This window comes from Theropithecus gelada, chromosome 4 (assembly GCF_003255815.1).
Source record: "Theropithecus gelada isolate Dixy chromosome 4, Tgel_1.0, whole genome shotgun sequence".
NCBI lineage: Eukaryota > Metazoa > Chordata > Mammalia > Primates > Cercopithecidae > Theropithecus > Theropithecus gelada.
In genome coordinates, this window is record NC_037671.1 from 37,094,094 (window position 1) to 37,114,286 (window position 20,193).

The window sequence follows — 20,193 nt, forward strand, 5'->3', positions numbered from 1 at the left end:
GCAACAATAGAACGAGACCCCATCTCTAAAAATAATAATAAAAATTAAAAATAAATAATAAGAAAAAGTACAATCCCCAAAGATTACATATTGTATGGTTCCATTTATATAACATTCTCAAAATTACAAAATTATAGAAATGGAGAATACATTGGTGGTTGCTGGGGTTAAGGAAGTGGTGAGTACTGGAGGAAGACTGGGGTGATTATAAAAGGGCAACAGTGGCTGGGCGCGGTGGCTCATGCCTGTAATCCCAGCACTTTGTGAGGCTGAGGCAGGCAGATCAGCTGAGGTCAGGAGTTTGAGACCAGCTTGGCCAACATTGTGAAACCCCCCTCTCTACTAAAATAGAAAAATTAGCCCGGCGTGGTGGCATGCGCCTGTAATCCCAGCTACTCTGGAGGCTAAGGCAGGAGAATTGCTTGAACTTGGGAGGCAGAGGTTGCAGTGAGCTGAGTCCACGCCATTGCACTCCAGCCTGGGCGACAGAGCAAGACTCCATCTATAAAAAAAAAAAAAAAAAGGGCAACAGTGATAGACATGTTCTGTATATTATCTATTGATGTCAATATCTTGGTTGTGATGCTGCAATATAGTTTTGCAAGATGTTATTGGGGAGAACTAGGTAAAGGATACAAGGACTTACTTGTATTATTTCTCTGTTTTTTGTTTTGTTTTGTTTTGTTTTGTTTTGTTGAGATAGAGTCCTTGCTCTGTTACCCAGTTAGGGGCATGATCACTCACTGCAGCCTTCGCCTCCCGGGTTCAAACAATTCTCCTGCCTCAGCCTCCCGAGTAGCTGGGATTACAGGCACCCGCCAACATGCCCAGCTTGTGTTTGTATTTTTAGTAGACATGGGATTTCACCATGTTGGCCAGGCTGGTCTCGAACTCCTGACCTCAAGTGATCCCCCTGCCTTGGCCTCCCAAAGTGCTGGAATTACAGGCATGAGCCACCGCGCCCGGCCTATTTGTATTATGTCTTACAACTGAAGGTTAATCTATAATCATCTCAATATAAAATGTTTAATTCGAAAAAAATGTATGGATTGGCTTCAGATTCCTTTTGTCTTTATATGTCTCAGATTCTTAGAATTGCAAGGCAGGATAAACACATTAATACTGTCGGTGAGAATATCAACTCTCCTATTTCCTGGTCCCTAAAGAGGCCATATTTTTGTAGAGCATGAATTTTTGCATTCAACAAAAATAACTCATTCACCAGTCGTGATGACGCATTCAGTGAGGACGCTGAGTCTCTGAGCACGCGGTAGGTTTTGCCTTACATAGCTGATTCAGATGTCTAATCTTCTTTGCTGGGGTGCTCCAGCAAAGGAAGCCTGAAATGCAAAAATTGCTGTGAGGCCCCTGTGGCTGAGGACCGAATTGGGAAAAAGTAATAATGGCCGATAACATTGGCAAGAAACCTCCTCTTCTATAGGCCCTATTGGTCCCTGTTATATATTCTGGTGAGAGGTGGGCAGAGGGACAATTAATGATATTCAATCCTACTGGAGGGGAGTGAGTAGTAAAGCACCCAGACCGAAGATGATTTGCTTCCCTTTTATAGAGTATTTTGGGGACTTCTGGGGAAAATTGAACTTACTATGACTAAGGGATAGGCATAGGAATGCATGGTCTGTTATTTTTGAGACAGTCTTGCTCAGTCCACCAGGCTGGAGTGCAGTGGGGTGATTTCAGCTCACTGCAACCTCTGCCTCCCAGGCTCAAGGGATCCTCCCATCTCAGCCTCCCGAGTAGCTGGGATTACAGGCGCGTGCCACCACGCCCGGCTAATTTCTGTATTTTTTGTAGAGATGAGATTTCTTCATGTTACCCAGACTGGTCTCGAACTCCTGGGCTCAAGCGATCCGTCTGTCTCGGCCTCTCAAAGTGCTGGGATTACAGGGGAGAGCCACCGCGGCTGGCCTGATTATTTATTTTTAAAATTTAACATTTGTATGGTTTACCGTGCTTAGACTATCTCTGGAATTAGGGAGTAATTGTTTTGAGGGAAACAATTGTTTTGGGAGACAGAGAGACATGGTTGAATGTCCTTGGTTTTTATATTAAAGAATGAATGACTACATTTAAAATACAATATTAGCTGGTGGCCAGACCAGCTAATATTATAGGAAAAAGACTGTCTCAAGAGGTTTTTGTCTTTCTTTTTTTTCCCCAAGTTTTTGCTTGAAGGCTTAAGTCCAGAGAACTGTTACCTTTCCATCTTTGCCATTGGGTCTACGGGTGTCGCCGGCATGTGGGTTACACTTTTTTTTTTTTTTTTTTTTGAGACGGAGTCTCGCTCTGTCGCCCAGGCTGGAGTGCAGTGGCACCATCTCGGCTCACTGCAAGCTCCGCCTCCCGGGTTCACGCCATTCTCCTGCCTCAGCCTCCCGAGTAGCTGGGACTACAGGCGCCCGCCACCACGCCCGGCTAATTTTTTTGTATTTTTAGTAGAGACGGGGTTTCACCATGTTAGCCAGGATGGTCTCGATCGCCTGACCTCGTGATCCGCCCGCCTCGGCCTCCCAAAGTGCTGGGATTACAGGCGTGAGCCACGGCGCCCGGCCATGGGTTACACTTTTAAGCGTATGGATGAAATAGAGTGGACGTAACACTTGACTGGGAGTCAGAATACTTGGGTTCTAGTCCCGGGTGGCCCTAAGTAGGTGACCTTGGGAAAGCTCTTATTTCCCAGGGCTTCCGTTTCCGTTATTTGCACAGTGAAGATGCTCATCTCTAAAGTCCTAGGTCATTTTAACAACTGACTGTCTCATTTTCTTCTGACCCCACATTTGGGAGGGAGTGCTTCTGCAGTGCGCCGCTCAGGTCTTGAGTGAATATATTTTGCCCATCGGTTCAGGAGCCGAGGCTAAGGGAGGCACCAAGAGGGTGACGGCGCCCCCTTCCCAGCTCTGCAGCACAAAGCCCTTCGCGGCTGACCGCAGCGGTTGGTTCGCGTCGCCCATCTACGGGTCTGTGAGGTCCTTCATACTACTTTTTAGTCCCCAGCCTGATTCCTGGAGTACAGCTGGTGCTCAACAAATACTGAGTGAATGTGTGAGGGAAATAAAGGAGAGGCGGACGCTGGCATCCGGGAGCTGCGCAATGACCTAACGAATTTCTGCAAAAATTACAACTACCCCGCCTTTCTCCTAGGCTTCAAGGCGACTGCCGGGTGCGAAAGGAACCGCACACCCCTCAGAGGAGAAAGTAGCTTTTCAGACCGGAGAGGCAGATGGGAGCGCGGAGGGAGGAGGCTCCAGCCAGCCCGCCCCCGCGCTGCGCGCGCCACCGCCCCTCACCGCGAGCGCCTCTGGCCGCCGCAAGCAAGGCCGGCGGGTGGCGCGCGATCTTCGCGTCGTTCTGGGCCGGCGGCCGCGGCGCCGCGCAGGTGGGTGGGATCGTGGCGGAGCGCCAGGCGCCCAAACAGGGGCGAGAAAGCGCCATGGCGTCTGCGGCGGCTGTGTCCGGTGCTCACGCCGCTGCGAGGTGAGGGGGCCGCCTCTTCTTCACTACTGAGGAGGACACAGCTGCCCGCCCACCCGCCTTCCACGCGGGCCGCGGCTCCGGCATGGCCGGGATCATTAAGAAGCAGATCCTGAAACACCTGTCCCGGTGAGAGCGCCAGCGTCGGTCCCCGGCGGTCCCGGGCCCTTCCTAACCCTCTCCGACCTCCTCCCTGACGCCGCGCTCCGGGCCCAGTCTCCCTCTCTCCAGCCCGGAGCCGGGACTCCGTGGCAGCCCTGCCTAACTCGAGCCCGGACAGCTTGCACCCCGCGCCCGCCGGCACCCACCGTTGTCGCCGCTCTGTGTTTCCCCTGCGCTGGGCCCTCCTGCCCTGGCGCGGGTGCCGCTAGTCTCTTCCCACCCTAACAGCCCCCTGGACTTTTTCTCTCACCTCAAGGGCTTTCCTGGCCTGCTGTCCCCACCTCCCACACCTCCGAGCAGGTCATCCTGTGTTCCCCTGACCGTCTTTCCGAGGCCCCCACGAAGCCCACCCTTACCTGCCCGAACCAGCTGTCTTCTCTCTGCTTCCTCCTGCCTTTGGGCCCGTGCCCCTTCCTCCAGGCCTCTGACCGCCCTCCTCTCCCAGATCCTGTGCCCCTGCCCGTTCTAAATAACGCTGCCACCACTCCTGCTAAGCCGTTTCCCCTTAGATTTCCAACACCAAGACTGGTTTTTTCTTTCCCAGGAGCTCCCACCACCTCCTCCTCTTCTGTCTGACCCTGTTGCATCACCTTTGGAAAAGCCCAGCACCCAGGGCCGTTCCTCTGGACTTCTTTCTCCCTCTTTTGCTTTTCTTTTCATTACACAGCCTAATTGGAGAAAGGTCATGAGAGTTAGGGATAAAGTTTCCGCAACCTTCCCTTTAAGATGTGGAGGTTTTTTGACAGCCTGTGAAAAGAACCAACAACGTCCGCTTCAGCTTTGCAGCCTTTTATTAAGCAATGTTATGTCTCTGAGTAATTTGGCATGAGGAGGCTGGCCGGCAAAACAGTTTTCAGATGTAGCCGAGTGACTGCTGAACCCCGTGTTCCGGTGGCAGGTTGTCAGAACCAGTGGCCACAAAAATTGGAAGCTAGGTTTCACTTAGTTTTCACTCCTTATTCCATGCTAGAGTTGGTGATGGTTAATACCTTAATCAGCCTTTGTATCTCAAGTGGAGAGTGATCCAGGGCTTGGAGGCACAGTGGTCAGTGGTTTTCAGGAGGTAGGGGTGAGGGGAGATGTCGGTCAACATGGGACACCCAGGCTTGCACTGATGTTTCTTTCTGTGTCTTCTCATTGCTTTGGTAAGCGGTATGTGAGATGCTATTCCTGCCACTGCATCCCCTTTTCCTGGCTGACACTCTAGCTTATTTACTGTTACTTTGATCTGAGACTTTAATTAGTAATTAGACCCAGATCCATCTTTTGGTTAATCACAACGTAGTAAAAGAAAAATTGCACATTGGAGGCTGGTGCTGGAAAGTGCCTTTGGACCTTTTACTCAGATTAACGTAATATATTCTTTTTCAGGTAATAGTAATCTAGATGTTCCATGAGTCTGGTTGTTTTGTGTAAAGATATAGTAGTATTTGGGGCATGACCAAAGATCGCAGAATGGAATAGAGAATTGTATAATTTGAAAGGACATAGAATTTTAGGGCTTAGAGATGATCTCACTTATCATAGCATTGTTGTTTAAGAGCCTGGGTTCTTTCTGATTTACTTTCTCTAAAACGGGAATAAGAACAGTATCTACTTCAAGGGTACAAAAAAAAAAAAAAAGAAAGAAAGAAAGAATAATAAGACCTACTATTTGTCCAGCCCAGCCAACATGGTGAAACCCTGTCTCCACTAAAATACAAAAATTAGTCTGTCGTGGTGGTACACGTCTGTAATCCCAGCTACTTGGGAGGCTGAGGCAGGAGGATTGCTTGAGCCCAGGAGGTGGAGGTTGCAGTGAGCCTTGTGCCACAGCACTCTAGCCTAGGTGACAGAGCAAGACTGTGTCTCAAAAAAAAAAATTAGTATGTTTTAAGGTAAAATGTGTAATTGGATTGTTTGTAACTCAAAGGGTAAATGCTTGAGAGGATGGATACCTCGTTCTCCATGATGTGATTATTTCACATCGCATGCCTGCATCAAAACATCTCCTGTACCCCGTAAATATATACACTACTGTGTACCCACAAAATTAAAAATTAAAATAGGTTATTGTAGTACATGAATTAATATATGTAAGGACTTAACCCAGTGCCTAACATACAGTATGTGCTCAATAAAACAGGTATGGTTATTTTTTGGATCACAATTTGTGTGACAATTTGATATAAGCTATAGATCTTGTCTCTGGAAAAATTCATATATGCAAACAGGTGATTTTTATATAAGTTTGAGAGGAAGGAGCAGTTATAAACTTCTGAAGCACATGCCTGAATCCCTCAAGGCATCCTGGAACTAGATGAATAATCCCTGATCTAGTTCCATACTTCATTTTATGGCTGAGGAAACCAAAGCCTAGAGAAGTTAAGTGACTTGCCCAAGTTGCATAGGAAGGTAAGGTAATGGAACAGAACCTAATTCTGGTACACTTTTCTCTGTAGTGCACAGATATTCTGTGCACTCCTATGAACATAGAGTTTTGTTTTGTTTTGTTTTGTTTGAGATGTAGTCTCACTCTGTCGCCAGGCTGGAGTGCAGTGGTGCGAATTCAGCTCACTGCAACCTCCACCTACTGGGTTCAAGAGATTCCCCTGCCTCAGCCTCCTGAGTAGCTGGGACTACAGGCGTGTGCCATGATGCCCAGCTAATTTTTTTTTTTTTGTATTTTAGTAGAGATGGAGTTTTACCATGTTGGCCAGAATGGTCTCCATCTCCTGACCTCGTGATCTGCCTGCCTCTGCCTCCCAAAGTGCTGGGATTACAGGTGTGAGCCACCGCGCTCAGCCTTGTTTTTGTTTTTTAGAGACGGAATCTTGCTTTGTGCCTACGCTGGAGTGCAGTGACACGATCATGGCTCACTGAAGCCTTGACCTCCCAGGCTCAAATGATCCTCCTGCCTCAGCCTCCTGAGTAGCTGAGACCATGCACCACCATGCCCCTGGCTAATTTTTAAAATTTTCTGTAGAGACCAAGTTGCTATGTTGCCCATGTTGGTCTTGAACTCCTGGCCTCAAGAGGTCCTGCCTCGGCCTCCCAAAGTGCTGGGATTACAGGGGTGAGCCACTGTGCCCAGCCTGAACATACAGTTTGTAAAGAAAAATTTTAGCAGTATATTCTTACACATTCCTTGGTGAACACAGTGCCTTTTTAAAATAATAGATGAAGTAGGAATAAGTATCACAGACATTGGGGAAAATTTCTGATTTTCTCAGCATTGGGCAGGGGACTGAGGAAGAGGTCACGTTACAGTTGCAATTTCAGGGCTGGAGGAAGAGGTGGTAAGTTATGAGTTTTGTTGGGGGAAAGGCCAAACTCTTGGGGCTTTTGTGTTTGTTTAGCTTGGAAAAGCTGCCTAATCACATGTGACATTTGTGTCTCTGTGTAGTCTTTACCACATACAGGCTGGCCTGCCTGGGGAGGAACTATGACTCTGTGGCTTCCCAAGTGTGATGGGGAAAGAGAGAGAAGGGAAGGCATACCAAGTTAAATAAAGATATACTGTATTAAATAAATACTGTAGGTGTTTGGTAGTTACTTGTTGATGGTGATGACAGTGCCATTTGACTTAGAGGAGAATGGCCCACAGCAGAGAGGATATACCAGTTAGTCATATTATGCTGATTTGGGGCATGAAGTTTTTCAGATGATAAAGTATCTTGTTGGAATGCACCTTCCTTAGTAGTAGAGTATTTTGGTAAACAAGATTTGAAGAGAATGGTATTCAATATGTTTTTCTTAAATGCCTACCCTAGGCCAGGCACTAATCTGGGCACTGGGGATGCAGCAGGGAAGAAATATAAATGTCTTTTAAAGGCTTTAACTCATGGTTTGCATGACTGCTGCTCAATGCAAATAGCTTTAATGCCCAGCATTCATTTAAATAGACCTTAGAAGAAACCTTTTCTTAGAAACACAAAGTAATAATTTAAAAAATATTCAAAATTGATTTTTCACTAAATTAGGTTTTTCTTGTTTTAGATTACCTAAGCTAATGATCTTTCATTATACAAGTAAGAAGAAATATGATAGATTGTAAAGAAAGTCAAGCGTCTATCGTTAATGGAAGGAGCATGGACTCTGAAGCCAAACATGCCAGATTCACCTTCCAGTCCTGCCACTAATCAGCAGGGCATCCTTTTGCAGTGGTGTAGTCTCAGCTCATTGCAACCTCTGCCCCCCGAGTTCAAGTGGTTTTCCTGCCTCAGCCTCCCGAGGAGCTGGGACTACAGGTGCATACCACCATGCCCAGCTAATTTTTGTATTTTTAGTAGAGACGGGGTTTCTTTCTTTCTTTTTTTTTTAAATAGTTTAATGTATTTTAATAGCAAACTTATGGGAACAGCACAGAAGACAGACAACATTAAAAGCATGTACTTGCATGTAGGACAACTCAGAAAAGTATAGTGAATGGATGGAATCTACTGTATGATAAAAATGCTACAAACACCATTTAGTTGCCATCAATAAGAAATTTACTTGTTTTAAAAAAATCCAAATGCTGGCATTGTCCAGAAGAATTTAACAGGTTTATTTATAATTATTATAAAGTTGAACCGCTGAAACTTGTTCACTGAAACATTTAACTTGCATTAATGCTTTACGCCTCTACATTTATATTAAAAATTCACACACAAATGAAAATGGAAAACCTGCCAATACCTGATTTCTGTCCCCTATTTTTCCACTCGCAATCATATACTTAGGTACCATTTGACCCCATGGAAAAAAAAAATCTAACGTTCAGAACTACCAATAACAGGAAGAAGAGAATTTTTTTTTTTTTTGAGAATGAAATGTTTCCCATCATAGTGGATTCTTTTTTTTTTTTTTTTTTTTGAGACGGAGTCTCGCTCTGTCGCCCAGGCTGGAGTGCAGTGGCCGGATCTCAGCTCACTGCAAGCTCCGCCTCCCGGGTTTACGCCATTCTCCTGCCTCAGCCTCCCGAGTAGCTGGGACTACAGGCACGTTCTCCATGTATGCGGCGTGCTAGCTGGATGTCTTTTGGCATAATTGTTACACGTTTGGCATGGATAGCACACAGGTTGGTGTCTTCAAAAAGGCCAACGAGATAGGCCTCACTTGCCTCCTGCAAAGCACCGATAGCTGTGCTCTGGAAGCGCAGATCTGTTTTAAAGTCCTGAACAATTTCTCGCACCAGACGCTGGAAGGGAAGTTTGCGAATCAGAAGTTCAGTGGACTTCTGATAACGTCTAATTTCACGGAGCCCCACAGTACCAGGCCTGTAACGATGAGGTTTCTTCACCCCTCCAGTAGAGGGCGCACTCTTGCGAGTGGCTTTTGTAGCCGGTTGCTTCCTGGGTGCTTTACCACCGGTCGATTTGCGGGCAGTCTGCTTTGTACGAGCCATGGTGCAGAGACCTCCTTACTTACCCCCTCTTCTCCTTCGGCTGGAGCTCCGCGAGGAGAGGCGGTGCTGGCGTTGGAGAGCGACGGCGGCGCGGCGGTGGCTGCCAACACCAAGAGGGGGTTTCATCATGTTGGCTGGGATGGCCTTGATCTCTTGACCTTGTGATCCGCCTGCCTTGGCCTCCCAAAGTGCTGGGATTACAGGCGTGAGACACGGCGCCCGGCCCTGAGCCTTAGTTTTCTTATCTGTAAAAGATAAGAAGGAGGAAGAATAATACATAACCGATTTTTTTTTGGCACATTTGGGATAAAGTTTTTATTATAGTGCCTGACATATAAATAGATGTTTAATAAAGAGTCGTTATATAACGAAGCCAAAGAAGTTCGGGCCACTGTGATGGCATGGATGACAGAAACCCAGCCGGCTCTTTTAAAAAACCCATCAGGAGCCTTAATTATTTATTTAAATGACGGCAGGAAATGTGAACCTCAGTGATAAAGACACGGCTGATAGACATGATAGATATTTTAAAAACATGTTAGACGAAATTCAGAGGCATAGAAGATTTCAGCATTTCTTTTGGAGAATAAGAGAGCCTGACTGCAAATTTAGCCCTCTTGGTTCATGATGACTGCCTCCATTCATCATCTTGATGAGCACTGAGGAGCCGCAAAGATCTTAGAGATCATCAGGGCCAGGCTCCGGTTGACAGTGAGGAATTCCAGGCTCAGAGAGGCTGTTACTTTTCCAAGGTCCACTTAGGTGGAAACTTGTCGGATAGTCACAGCTTCCAGGTCATGTTCTTTTTACATTAGACTGTAGTTATTATCACGTTCTTTTCCAAAATAATTATTTCATGCATTTTCTAGTAATAGTTAAATCCTGTGTTTCTGTTTGCCTTTCTCATTTTCTTGTGTTGCTTCAGAATAAAGCACTTTTATTTACTTAGCAAGTATTTAATAATAACCCACTGGGCTAACAAGCACTTTACAAATCTTAAGACAATTTAGTCCTCGTAATAGCCTGTGAGGTACATATTAGGCATATTTTATAGATGAAGAAAGGAAGCACAGAAAAGTTAAATAACCTACCCAAAGTTGTAACTAGTAAGTGATAGAGAGATTCAAATGCAGGCATTCCAATTCCAGAGCTGTGCTCTTCAACCACTCTGCTGCCATAATGCCTCTCATGTATTGAGTGTTTCAAACTGACGATGCTCATGTCACTAGCAGCCACCTGAAGAAACAATATTACCAGCATCTGAGAAGCCTCCCACCCTGCCCTGTGTCTCCTTCCAGTCATTACCTCCACCGAAGGGTAACCAGTGTCCAGGTTTCTAACAGCATAGATTAGTTTTGTCAATTTTGTATTTTATGTAAATGGAATTATATTTATACTTTTATGTCTGACTTCTGTAGTGCAACATTTGTGAGATTAATCCATATTTTGCATCAAGTTGTAGACTCTATTTTTCATTGCTGTGTAGCATTTCATTGTGTGATAATACCTCAGTTTACTTGTACATTTTACTGTTGATGGAATTCTGGATAGTTTACCAGTTTAGTGCTGTTATGAACAGTGCTGCTAGAAACATTCTAGTACATGTCCTTTAAACAAATGTACACATTTCTGTTGGAAATACATGTAGGGTAGAATTTTTAGGTTGTAGAATATGTATATGTTCAGCTTTAATGAATACACTAAACCATTTTCAAAAGTGGCTATACCAATTTACATTTCCACCAGAAGTGTGTGAGGGATCTGATCATTTTATATCCTTCCCAGTGCTTTGCATTTTTCATTGTAGCCATTCTGGTGAATGTATTTTTAATTTTCTTTCTTTTTTTTTTTTTTTTTTCACTTTGTCTGTGGTAAACCAGGTAGGTATTTTATTTTTGCTGTCAGTTCAGTTTTTAGATTCTGAGGTATTTAAAATTTTACTCACAAGCAGATGTCAGAACCTTGAAAACGTAAGATCTTTTTTGGAGTAATGTTCATATTACAAAGGTACAATGAAAATAATTAGGGTTATTTCTGACCATTAACTATAACATTTCTTACTTGGATTGGATGTAATGCTCAGCCCTCTGTCAAAATGACAATCACGTAGATTAAGAGAAAGGAGGGCCTGTTCTCCAGGCATTTGGGTTTTTGTTAAATATTTGATATTTAGGCTACCCTGGATTTTGTTTATTTGTTTTTTTGGAGACAGGGTCTCGCTCTGTTGCCCAGGTTGGAGTGCAGTGCTATGATCTTGCCTCACAGGAACCCCCACCTCCTGGGCTCCTGTGATCCTCCTGCCTCAGCCTCCTGAGTAGCTGAGACTATAGGTGCCCACCACCAGGCCTGGCTAATTTTTGTATTTTTAGTAGAGACAGGGTTTCACCATGTTGGCCAGGCTGGTCTCGAACTCCTGACCTCAAGTGATCCGCCCACCTCAGCCTCCCAAAGTGCTGGAATTACAGGCCTGAGCCACCATGCCGGGCCTAGGCTACCCTAGATATTAATGAAATAGTTTCATACTTGCTTTGTAATCTTGCCCCATTAGCATAGCATTTTATCTTTATTAAAGATATGGAAATTTAAATAGCCAGGACTGGTGGTTTGCACCTGTAGTCCCAGCTACTTGGGAGGCTGAGGCAGGAGGATCAGATCACTTGAGCCTGGGAGGCTGAGGCTGCAGTGTGCTAAGATCATGCCACTGCACTCCAGCCTGGGTGACAGAGTGAGACCCTGTCTGGGAAAAAAAAAAGTATTTAAAAGCAATAAAATTTTCAAAGCAGTACTGTAGTATGTATTTGACATACAACAGCATAATATATGGTTTACAGTAATGAAAATTACCTGCTTTGAAAAATTGAGAAGCATGTCAATATAGCAGAAAGAACCAGGCTTTGGATTCCAAAAGGTGGCTGTGAATTTTGATTCTGCTACTTCTAAGCTAGACATTCAGCAAGTTTTTTTAGCTTCTCCAAGTTTCAGTTTCTTCATCTGTAAAATGGGCATAATAATGCATAATGTTTTGGGAATTAGAAATGTATAAATCTCCTTGGTCCCGGAAAAGTATTCCATAAACAATAACCATTACTATTTATCTTATTAGAGTAGCTTAAGAGAGATAACTGTTACTTTTTGGAGATAATGCTTTTTTTTTTTTTCATCATCTTCAAGGTTATGCCAGACTTTTCCAGATGTCTAATTCTTTAGACATTTAAATATTTGGAAATTACATTTCTTAGTCTTTCAGTACAGAGAGGTTGAGATTAATGCTTTTGCACTGATGCTTGTGCAGAGAAGGAACCAAAGTTGTTCCTATTTATCTTTTTTTTTTCCCATGGCAAGGCATACCTCAAGGAGGAAACTTTGACCTCAGCGTAGCTGAAATAGCTGAAATATATATACTGGGTTGGTCCTTTAGAGGATTTACTTATACAAAGTCTAAGAAGATAACATACTTTATTAGGGTGAAAAAAATATTAGAGGTTATTTAGGTACCCTTACCTAATGCAGAACCTGGTTGAATAATCTGAGTATGGCATTGATTACTGAAAAGAAAGCTGAGTTCTCTATACCCACTGTAGTGTGTCCTCTAAAATAGCAGGGATTGTGTGTCTTGGCTGCTTTGAAATGGGAAAGTTTGAGGATGCGTTGAGTGGGTGAAGTGGGAGAAGATATATGTAGTGAGAATGCATGGTTGAAATTCAGAACTCGGAGAACCTTAGACTTGGGGAGTAATGGCGGTTGTAGGGAGGGGAGGACAAGGAAATCCAGTTCATCCCATATCTTTAAGGGACCTTTTAACTCTGTGTGGTGAGGGCAAGTATTTGCTACTGGTTGTGAACACACATTAAAGTACTGGTGCTGAATACAGATAAATACTGGAAAAGAACATTTCCCAGTATCTATAAGCAGTAGAATCAATCAGTATCTACAGTAAAGCAGAAAACTAAAGTGTAAAATAATAATACATCTTAGTAATTTAGGTAAAGGGTATGTAGTTAGTATCTATTTGTCACAAAAATAAGGCATATATATATATATATATATATGCGATCTCGGCTCACTGCCACCTCTGCCTTCTAGGTTCAAGCGATTTTCATGCCTCAGCCTTCTAAGTACCTGGGATTACAGGCACATGCCACCGTGCCCAGCTAATTTTTTGTATTTTTAGTAGAGATGGGGTTTCACCATATTGGCCAGGCTGGTCTCAAACTCCTGGCCTCAAGTAATCCACCTACCTGAGCCTCCCAACGTGTTGGGATTACAGGTGTGAGATTACAGCCACCACACCTGGCTAGGCCTAGATATCTTATAAAATATTTGTTGAATTGACTGTTGTTTCATTTGCCTACACAGCAGTCTTTTTACATGTATGCTTGGTCTTTAGAGTACATTGGTTATATGTAGCTTGGATTCCAGCCTATTGTTTTAAAAAATTGTGGAGGCATTGATGGCAATCAATGTATTTAAGTCAGACTTGACAGAAGTACTGTGTTACTGTGTTCCCAACAGTTATTTCTAAGTTTGAAATTTGGAGTGTGTAGTCCAGTAGAAATAGTGACGTAATGTTGAATAGTTCCCTACATTAGCCTGCAAAAGCCACATAAACTTACTGTATGAAGTTCTGGGTCTTGGTTGTTAGGGAACTGTATTTGAAGGAGCTGGGGAGAGGGGGAAAAATACTTTTTTCCCCCATTCCTTGGAGTAGGGTCCTTTAGATCATCGTATCTCATCAAGGACTGTTTTTGGTTGTCACAGTGATTGAGGGTTGTGGCTAGCATTTGGTGAGTGGAGGGCCATGTCCTGCAGTATATGGAATAATCTCACATAAAGAAGGATTGTCCCTTGTCTTTTTTGACTTTTGAATGTCATTAGATGTTTATGTAGCTGAATCAACTGTATAGATTAAATGAACTTAGAATCTAACTCTATTTTACATAAAAGCACAAAGTATTGCACAGCTTTAAACTATAGTGAATATTTTAGGAAACTACCATGAGGGAAGATTGTTTTGAACTTTACCAAGAGTTTGTCACCATTTTGGAAAATGCTGTTACTCTTGGTATTGGAATCACCAATATGATAAAGTTATGTATGCCTGCATTTTTATTTATTTATTTATTTATTTATTTATTTATTTATTTTTGAGATAGAGTTTTGCTCTTGTTGCATAGGCTGGAATGCAATGGTGCGATCTCACCTCACTGCAACCTCTGCCTCCTGGGGTTCAAGCAATTCTCCTGCCTCAGCCTTCTGAGTGGCTGGGATTACAGGTGCCCGCCACCAAGTCCAAATGATTTTTTTTTTTTTGAAACAGAGTCTCACCCTGTCGCCCAGGCTGGAGTGCAATGGTGCAATCTTGGCTCACTGCAACCTCCACCTCCTGGGTTCAAGCGATTCTCCCGCCTCAGCCTTCCGAGCAGCTGGGATTGCAGGTACCCACCACCACACCCAGATTATTTTTGTAGAGATTGGGTTTCACCATGTTAGCCAGGCTGGTCTTGAACTCCTGATCTCGGGTGATCTTCTCTTCTCGGCCTCCCAAAGTACTGGGATTACAGGTGTGAGCCACCGTGCCCGGCCTGACTGCATTTTTAGTAGTTCAAATCCTGGTGATACCACATTTGCATGCAAACATCTGACAACTCTGTCTTCTGGTACAGTGGTGTTGGAGCACTTACATGTTGAAATACAAATGATTTTATTGTAAATTATTTTCCTTTTATATTATACTTTGGACATTGCATTTTACTTTTTTTGAAATTATGTAAGTAAGTAGGTTATATTATATGTAAAAAAATCACTTGAGAGACTGGGCACAGTGGCTTACACCTGTAATCCTAGCACTTTGGGAGGCTGAGGTGGACGGATCGCTTGAGCTCAGGAGTTCCAGACCACCCTGGGCAACATGGTGAAACCTGTCTCTACAAAAAATACAAAAATTAGCTGGGTGTGGGGCATGGTGGCATGTGTTTGTAGTCCAAGCTACTTGCAGGGCTGAGGTGGGAGGATTGCTTGAGCTGGGAGGTCAAGGTTGCGGTGAGCTGTGATCGCGCCACTGCACTCCAGCCTGAGCGACAGAGCAAGACCCTGTATCAAAAAAGAAAGAATAATAATTTTAGTAACTAAGAGAGGCATTGTAAAAAAAATAAATAAAGGAGTTGAGTCTGTTAGGGTTGAAAACTGCTGACTTAGTATGAAATTTCTTTTGTATAAAATTTTGAAACAGCTGAAGTTTGCTCTTGTACACTCTCTTTTTTTCCCTACTATGTGTCTCTTCCTCACCTCTGGAGGTCTCTTTTCTCATGCCCCCAGTTGCTCTGATTTTGCCCTCAGTGCTTTGCTACCGTACCCCCAACCTGCTCAGGTCTGCATGCTCAGTTTTCCTTACTTTTTCACCAGAATCCTCAAATCTTTAGGATATAAGATTTCAACTAAGTCAGGAGGAAAAGTAGAGAACATATGTTGGAGCAGGAATGCCACCAAATAAATAACCAGATCTAATTCAGAATATGTCCTACTAGGTTTGCTCTCCTAAGCTGCCCTTACTTTCACAGCTTCTGAATCCACAGATACTCCAAAAGTTCCCAGTTTGTTTTGTTTTTCCAAAATGGTTTCTATGGCAGTGGGGACAGGACATGGGTCTGGGGAGCATGGTATGTATCAGTCATTTGAAAGTTGAAGAGTTCTAATATGTAGAAAATCCAAATAAGGAGGGAATAAGTTAATCCAAGCTGACTGCTTCTGGTCATCTGTCTCGGTGCTTTCCTCGGCAATGCTGAAAACATTCATTTTTCCTTCTCAGATAAATCTTTTTCTTTTTCTTTCTTTTTTAAATATTTCTTTAAACTTGGATGAAAGAAGGGGCTGCAGTTGAGGAACACATTTCATTTGAGAAAGTGTCTTCACAGAGGCTGATATGAAGTTAGAGGCCTTGCAGTGTATAGTGGTATGTATATCCTTTTGCTGAGCCTCAGTAAATCCCCACACTGTCTTCCTTTCAGGCAGGCTCTGGCTCCTTAGTCCCCTGAGCCCAGGTGAGGTTCCTCGCCTCTTTAAGGAAGGTTTGTTGCAGGAATATTGGATACACATCTGTAGGTAGTGTCTCAGCTCTTCCCAGGTGCCTGGGCTGGAGAGTTCAGGTAGTGTATCCTTTTTGTCAGCTGGACCCAGACCCTGAGCTACCTTTGAGGACTCTGTTTTGGAGACTATTTATTCATTAATTATTTAGGCAAACTTTATTGCCCATCTGCCATTGGTTGCCAAGCAGTAGGAACTCAAAGACAAATGAGACAAGGTTTCTGTTAAAGGACCTGACTGCCAGTAGGTCTGTAAGCATAAAGCCCAGTAATGCATTAAGAAGTATCTGCAGAGCTGGGGGGTTGGAGTGGGGAGTGGCACAGACAGGGGAAGAAGGTGATGCCAGGCAGAGGGAGCCACATGAACAATGGTACTGAGTTGAGAAGCAGCAGGGTGCATTTAGGAGACTGCATATGGTTCTGTATCACTCGAATGTAGGGTTCGAGGGTGGAACACAGCTAGAAATGATATTGGAAAGACAGAAACTAGATCATAGAGGCCTTTTGTACTATGCCAAGGCATCTAGATAGGGCTCAGCTTGTTCCCTGCTGCCTTCAGTTGCTACTGCCTTTGATCTGAGGCAACTGAAACATCTCCAAACCTCTATACCTGTGTTGACTTTTTTAAAAGTCAGGGAGATTGTATGGTTTAGTCCAGGCTGCAGGTTCTTGAGCCAGACTGCCAGATTTTGAATCTTAGCTCTTTCAATTACTAGCTCTATGACCTGGGCAAGTTATTTAACCTTTCTATGCCTCAGTTTTCTCATATATAAAGTGGCGATAATAGTAATCTTTTACATCATGAGGTCATTGAGAGAAATACATTAATTTAAAATGTATAGGCTGGGCACAGTGGCTCACACCTGTAATCCTAGCACTTTGGGAGGCCAAGGTGGGAAGATGGGTTGAGCTCGGAAGTTCCAGACCAGCCTGGGTAACATAGCAAGACTCCATCTCTACAAAAAATAAAAAAAATTAGCTGGGCATTGTGGCACACACCCGTAGTCCCAGCTACTTGGGAGGATCACCTTAGCCGGAGAGGTCAAGGATTTAGTGAGCCGTGACTGTGCCACTACACTTCAGCCTGGGCAACGGAGTGAGATCGTGACTCAAAAGAAAAAAAAAAGTATAAATATAAGCTGGATGGCTGGGCATGGTGGCTTACACGTATAATCCTAGCACTTTGGGAGGCTGAGGCAGGTGGATTACTTGAGGTCAGGAGTTTGAGACCAGCCTGGCCAACATGGTGAAACCCCATCTATGCTAAACATACAAACATTAGCCAGGCATGGTGGCTCACGCCTGTAATCCTAGCTACTTGGGAGGCTGAGGCAGGAGAATCGCTTGAACCTGGGAGGTGGAAGTTGCAGTGAGCTGAGATCATGCCACTGCACTCCAGCCTGGACAACAAAACACGCTTTCTCCCAAAAAAAAAAAAAAAAAAAGATAAGCTGGGTGTGGTGGTGCATGCCTGTATTCTCAGCTACTCAAGTGGCTGAGGTAGAATGATTGCTTGAGCCTGCCCAGGAGTTCAAGACCAGCCTGGGTGATATAGCAAGACCCTATCTAAAAAAAAAAAAAAAAAAAAAAAAAAAAAGTATAAAGTGCTTAGAACAGTATCTAGAATAAAGTAAGCAATTATTAAATATTAGCCATTTTAAAAATAATTTTTATTCTCAGCGCAATAGCATCCTTTTCATTTTTCCTGGATGTTAATTTTATTTTATTTATTTATTTTTTTTGAGACGGAGTCTGGCTCTGTCGCCCAGGCTGGAGTGCAGTGGCCGGATCTCAGTTCACTGCAAGCTCCGCCTCCCGGGTTTACACCATTCTCCTGCCTTAGCCGCCCAGAGTAGCTGGGACTACAGGCGCCCGCCACCTCGCTCAGCTAGTTTTTTTGTATTTTTTAGTAGAGACAGGGTTTCACCGTTTTAGCCAGGATGGTCTCCATCTCCTGACCTCGTGATCCGCCCGTCTCGGCCTCCCAAAGTGCTGGGATTACAGGCTTGAGCCACTGCTCCCGACCTAATTTTATTATAAAACTTCTAGACTGGGCTTTTAAAATGTATTTATTTCTCTGTCACATTTTTAAGCACTTTGCACACCTGATTATCTCTAATGGGAAGAGTGTGCCTTCTACCTCAACCTCACAAAGAGATTTATTTTCATATTTACAGATGATAGTCTTAAACCTAGTTTAACAAGTCTGGTTAATCAGACATATTAGAGTTGGTTTGCAATGTGTAGAAGAATGTAGATGGATTGATGGATAGCTCATTCCACCTATTTGGCAATTATCATTTATTTGCTTTGTATTATTATCAAGTCATTAAGTATTAATTGAGCATCCTTTTCCTAGACTTTATGTTTGACATAGACTACATTTCCCAGTTCTTGCTCTTAAGGATCTCCTAGTCCTTAGGGTTAGAGACCTTTGTTTTTATTTTAAATTCTGTTTTGTATCCTCCACAGTTCTTTTGTGTGGTTTGAGGCCATTCCTCTAGCCAGTTGAGTGTGCTGCTCTCAGGTATGTGTTCATGCAATCATTTGCCCAGGTGAAACAACTCAGAGGTCTGACAGGGCGTTTCTTTCACCACCATATGTAAAAGAGAGCTCATTTTGCGCAGTCTTTGCCGCTTAACATAAGCATACATGTTGGTCAAAGTTAGGGTTGGTTCCGCTCAGAAATTAACGACAGCCTTACTCTATGAATTTTCTTATCCTCAGTTTCTTCCTTGGGCAATTTTCAAAGATACATGCTACACTTCTCTAAATAGCTGTTTGAGGCAGTAACATGGATAACCTATTCTTTTTTTTTTTTTTTTCCCCCTGAGATGGAGTTTTGCTGTGTTACCCAGGCTGGAGTGCAGTGGTGCAATCTTGGCTCACTGCAACCTCCTTCTCCTGGTTCAAGTGATTCTTCTGCCTCAGCTTTCCGAGTAGCTGGATTACAGGCTCCTGCCACCACACACAGCTAATTTTTGTATTTTTAGCAGAGACAGGGTTTCACCATGTTGGCCAGGCTGATCTCGAACTCCTGACCTCAAGTAATCCACCTGCCTCGGCCTCCCAAAGTGCTGAGATTACAAGCATGACCCACTGCACCTGGCAGATAACTTATTCTTATCCAATAGTGAATAATAAGCAATGCCTGTTAGTGGAATAGGCCTTCCTTTTCTGAGCATTAGCAAGTACATTTTCACTTGGGGTAATCTAGAGCCTGCATGTAGGTTTTAACACTAGGAGTCTAATATTCACAGTTTATCAATTATTGTCCTAGATGTAGGTTTAGGAATTGTCAAGAAATGGAAGTAAAGGAAATTAAGGGAACTGTTAGGATGACAAGAAATGTTCCTAACAAAGTGAGACATGCCAATACGTGAGTCAAGAGGTATAGTATCTTCAGGACTAGTGTAGGGAAAGAATTTGAGCCCTAACCACTATGGGAGCTGAATGGTCAAATAATTTTTTTTTTTTTTTTTTTTTTTGAGACGGAGTCTCGCAGGCTGGGGTGCAGTGGCCGGATCTCAGCTCACTGCAAGCTCTGCCTCCCGGGTTCCCACCATTCTCCTGCCTCAGCCTCTCGAGTAGCTGGGACTACAGGCGCCCGCCACCTCGCCCGGCTAGTTTTTTTGTAATTTTTAGTAGAGACGGGGTTTCACCATGTTAGCCAGGATGGTCTCGATCTCCGGACCTCGTGATCCGCCCGTCTCGGCCTCCCAAAGTGCTGGGATTACAGGCTTGAGCCACCGCGCCCGGCCATGGTCAAATAATTGAAAGCGGGTAGAGGGTTGCTATCTCTGAGATAGAGTCACTGAGGAGCTCTGAGTTCTAATTCTAGAATGATTAAGGTGTGAGCCACTGCGCCTGGCCTGAAGGTATTCACTTCTAGGAAAGAAGACTGGCTCAAGCCAAACAGGTTATTAGGACTTCAGTTAAACAGGGTAGGTTTTAGCAAGTCTTTGTGCTTAGAGGAGGGAATTAGAATGTTCAGCAAGGCTACTGTTGAGAATTAAGAAAAGAGAACCTCTGGGGAATCCTTGTCCTTTCAACTGGCCCAGTATTGGAATGGCAGTAAATGAGAGTGCTGCA

The 20,193-nt window shown here is 43.9% G+C and overlaps 2 protein-coding genes across 3 annotated transcripts in view; one reads left to right on the forward strand and one right to left on the reverse strand.

Annotated features, from left to right (window-relative positions):
• Positions 1-3,338: 3,338 nt before the first annotated feature.
• UHRF1BP1 (UHRF1 binding protein 1) overlaps positions 3,339-20,193 on the forward strand; it is an 82,031-nt gene continuing 65,176 nt past the window's right edge. Inside the window, exon 1 of one of the 2 annotated variants that reach the window (XM_025381789.1) lies at positions 3,339-3,621. In XM_025381789.1, the coding sequence (XP_025237574.1) occupies positions 3,578-3,621 (44 nt within the window). In that variant the 5' untranslated portion in view covers positions 3,339-3,577. The remainder of the gene's footprint in view (positions 3,622-20,193) is intronic. The other variant, XM_025381790.1, reaches the window with a different exon arrangement.
• LOC112622100 (histone H3.3-like) lies at positions 3,906-9,022 on the reverse strand. Its single transcript, XM_025381367.1, has 2 exons — positions 8,611-9,022; positions 3,906-4,306 (listed from the first exon to the last, which is right to left on the reverse strand). The coding sequence occupies exons 1-2, from the start codon at positions 9,020-9,022 to the stop codon at positions 3,906-3,908; spliced, it is 813 nt and encodes a 270-aa protein (XP_025237152.1).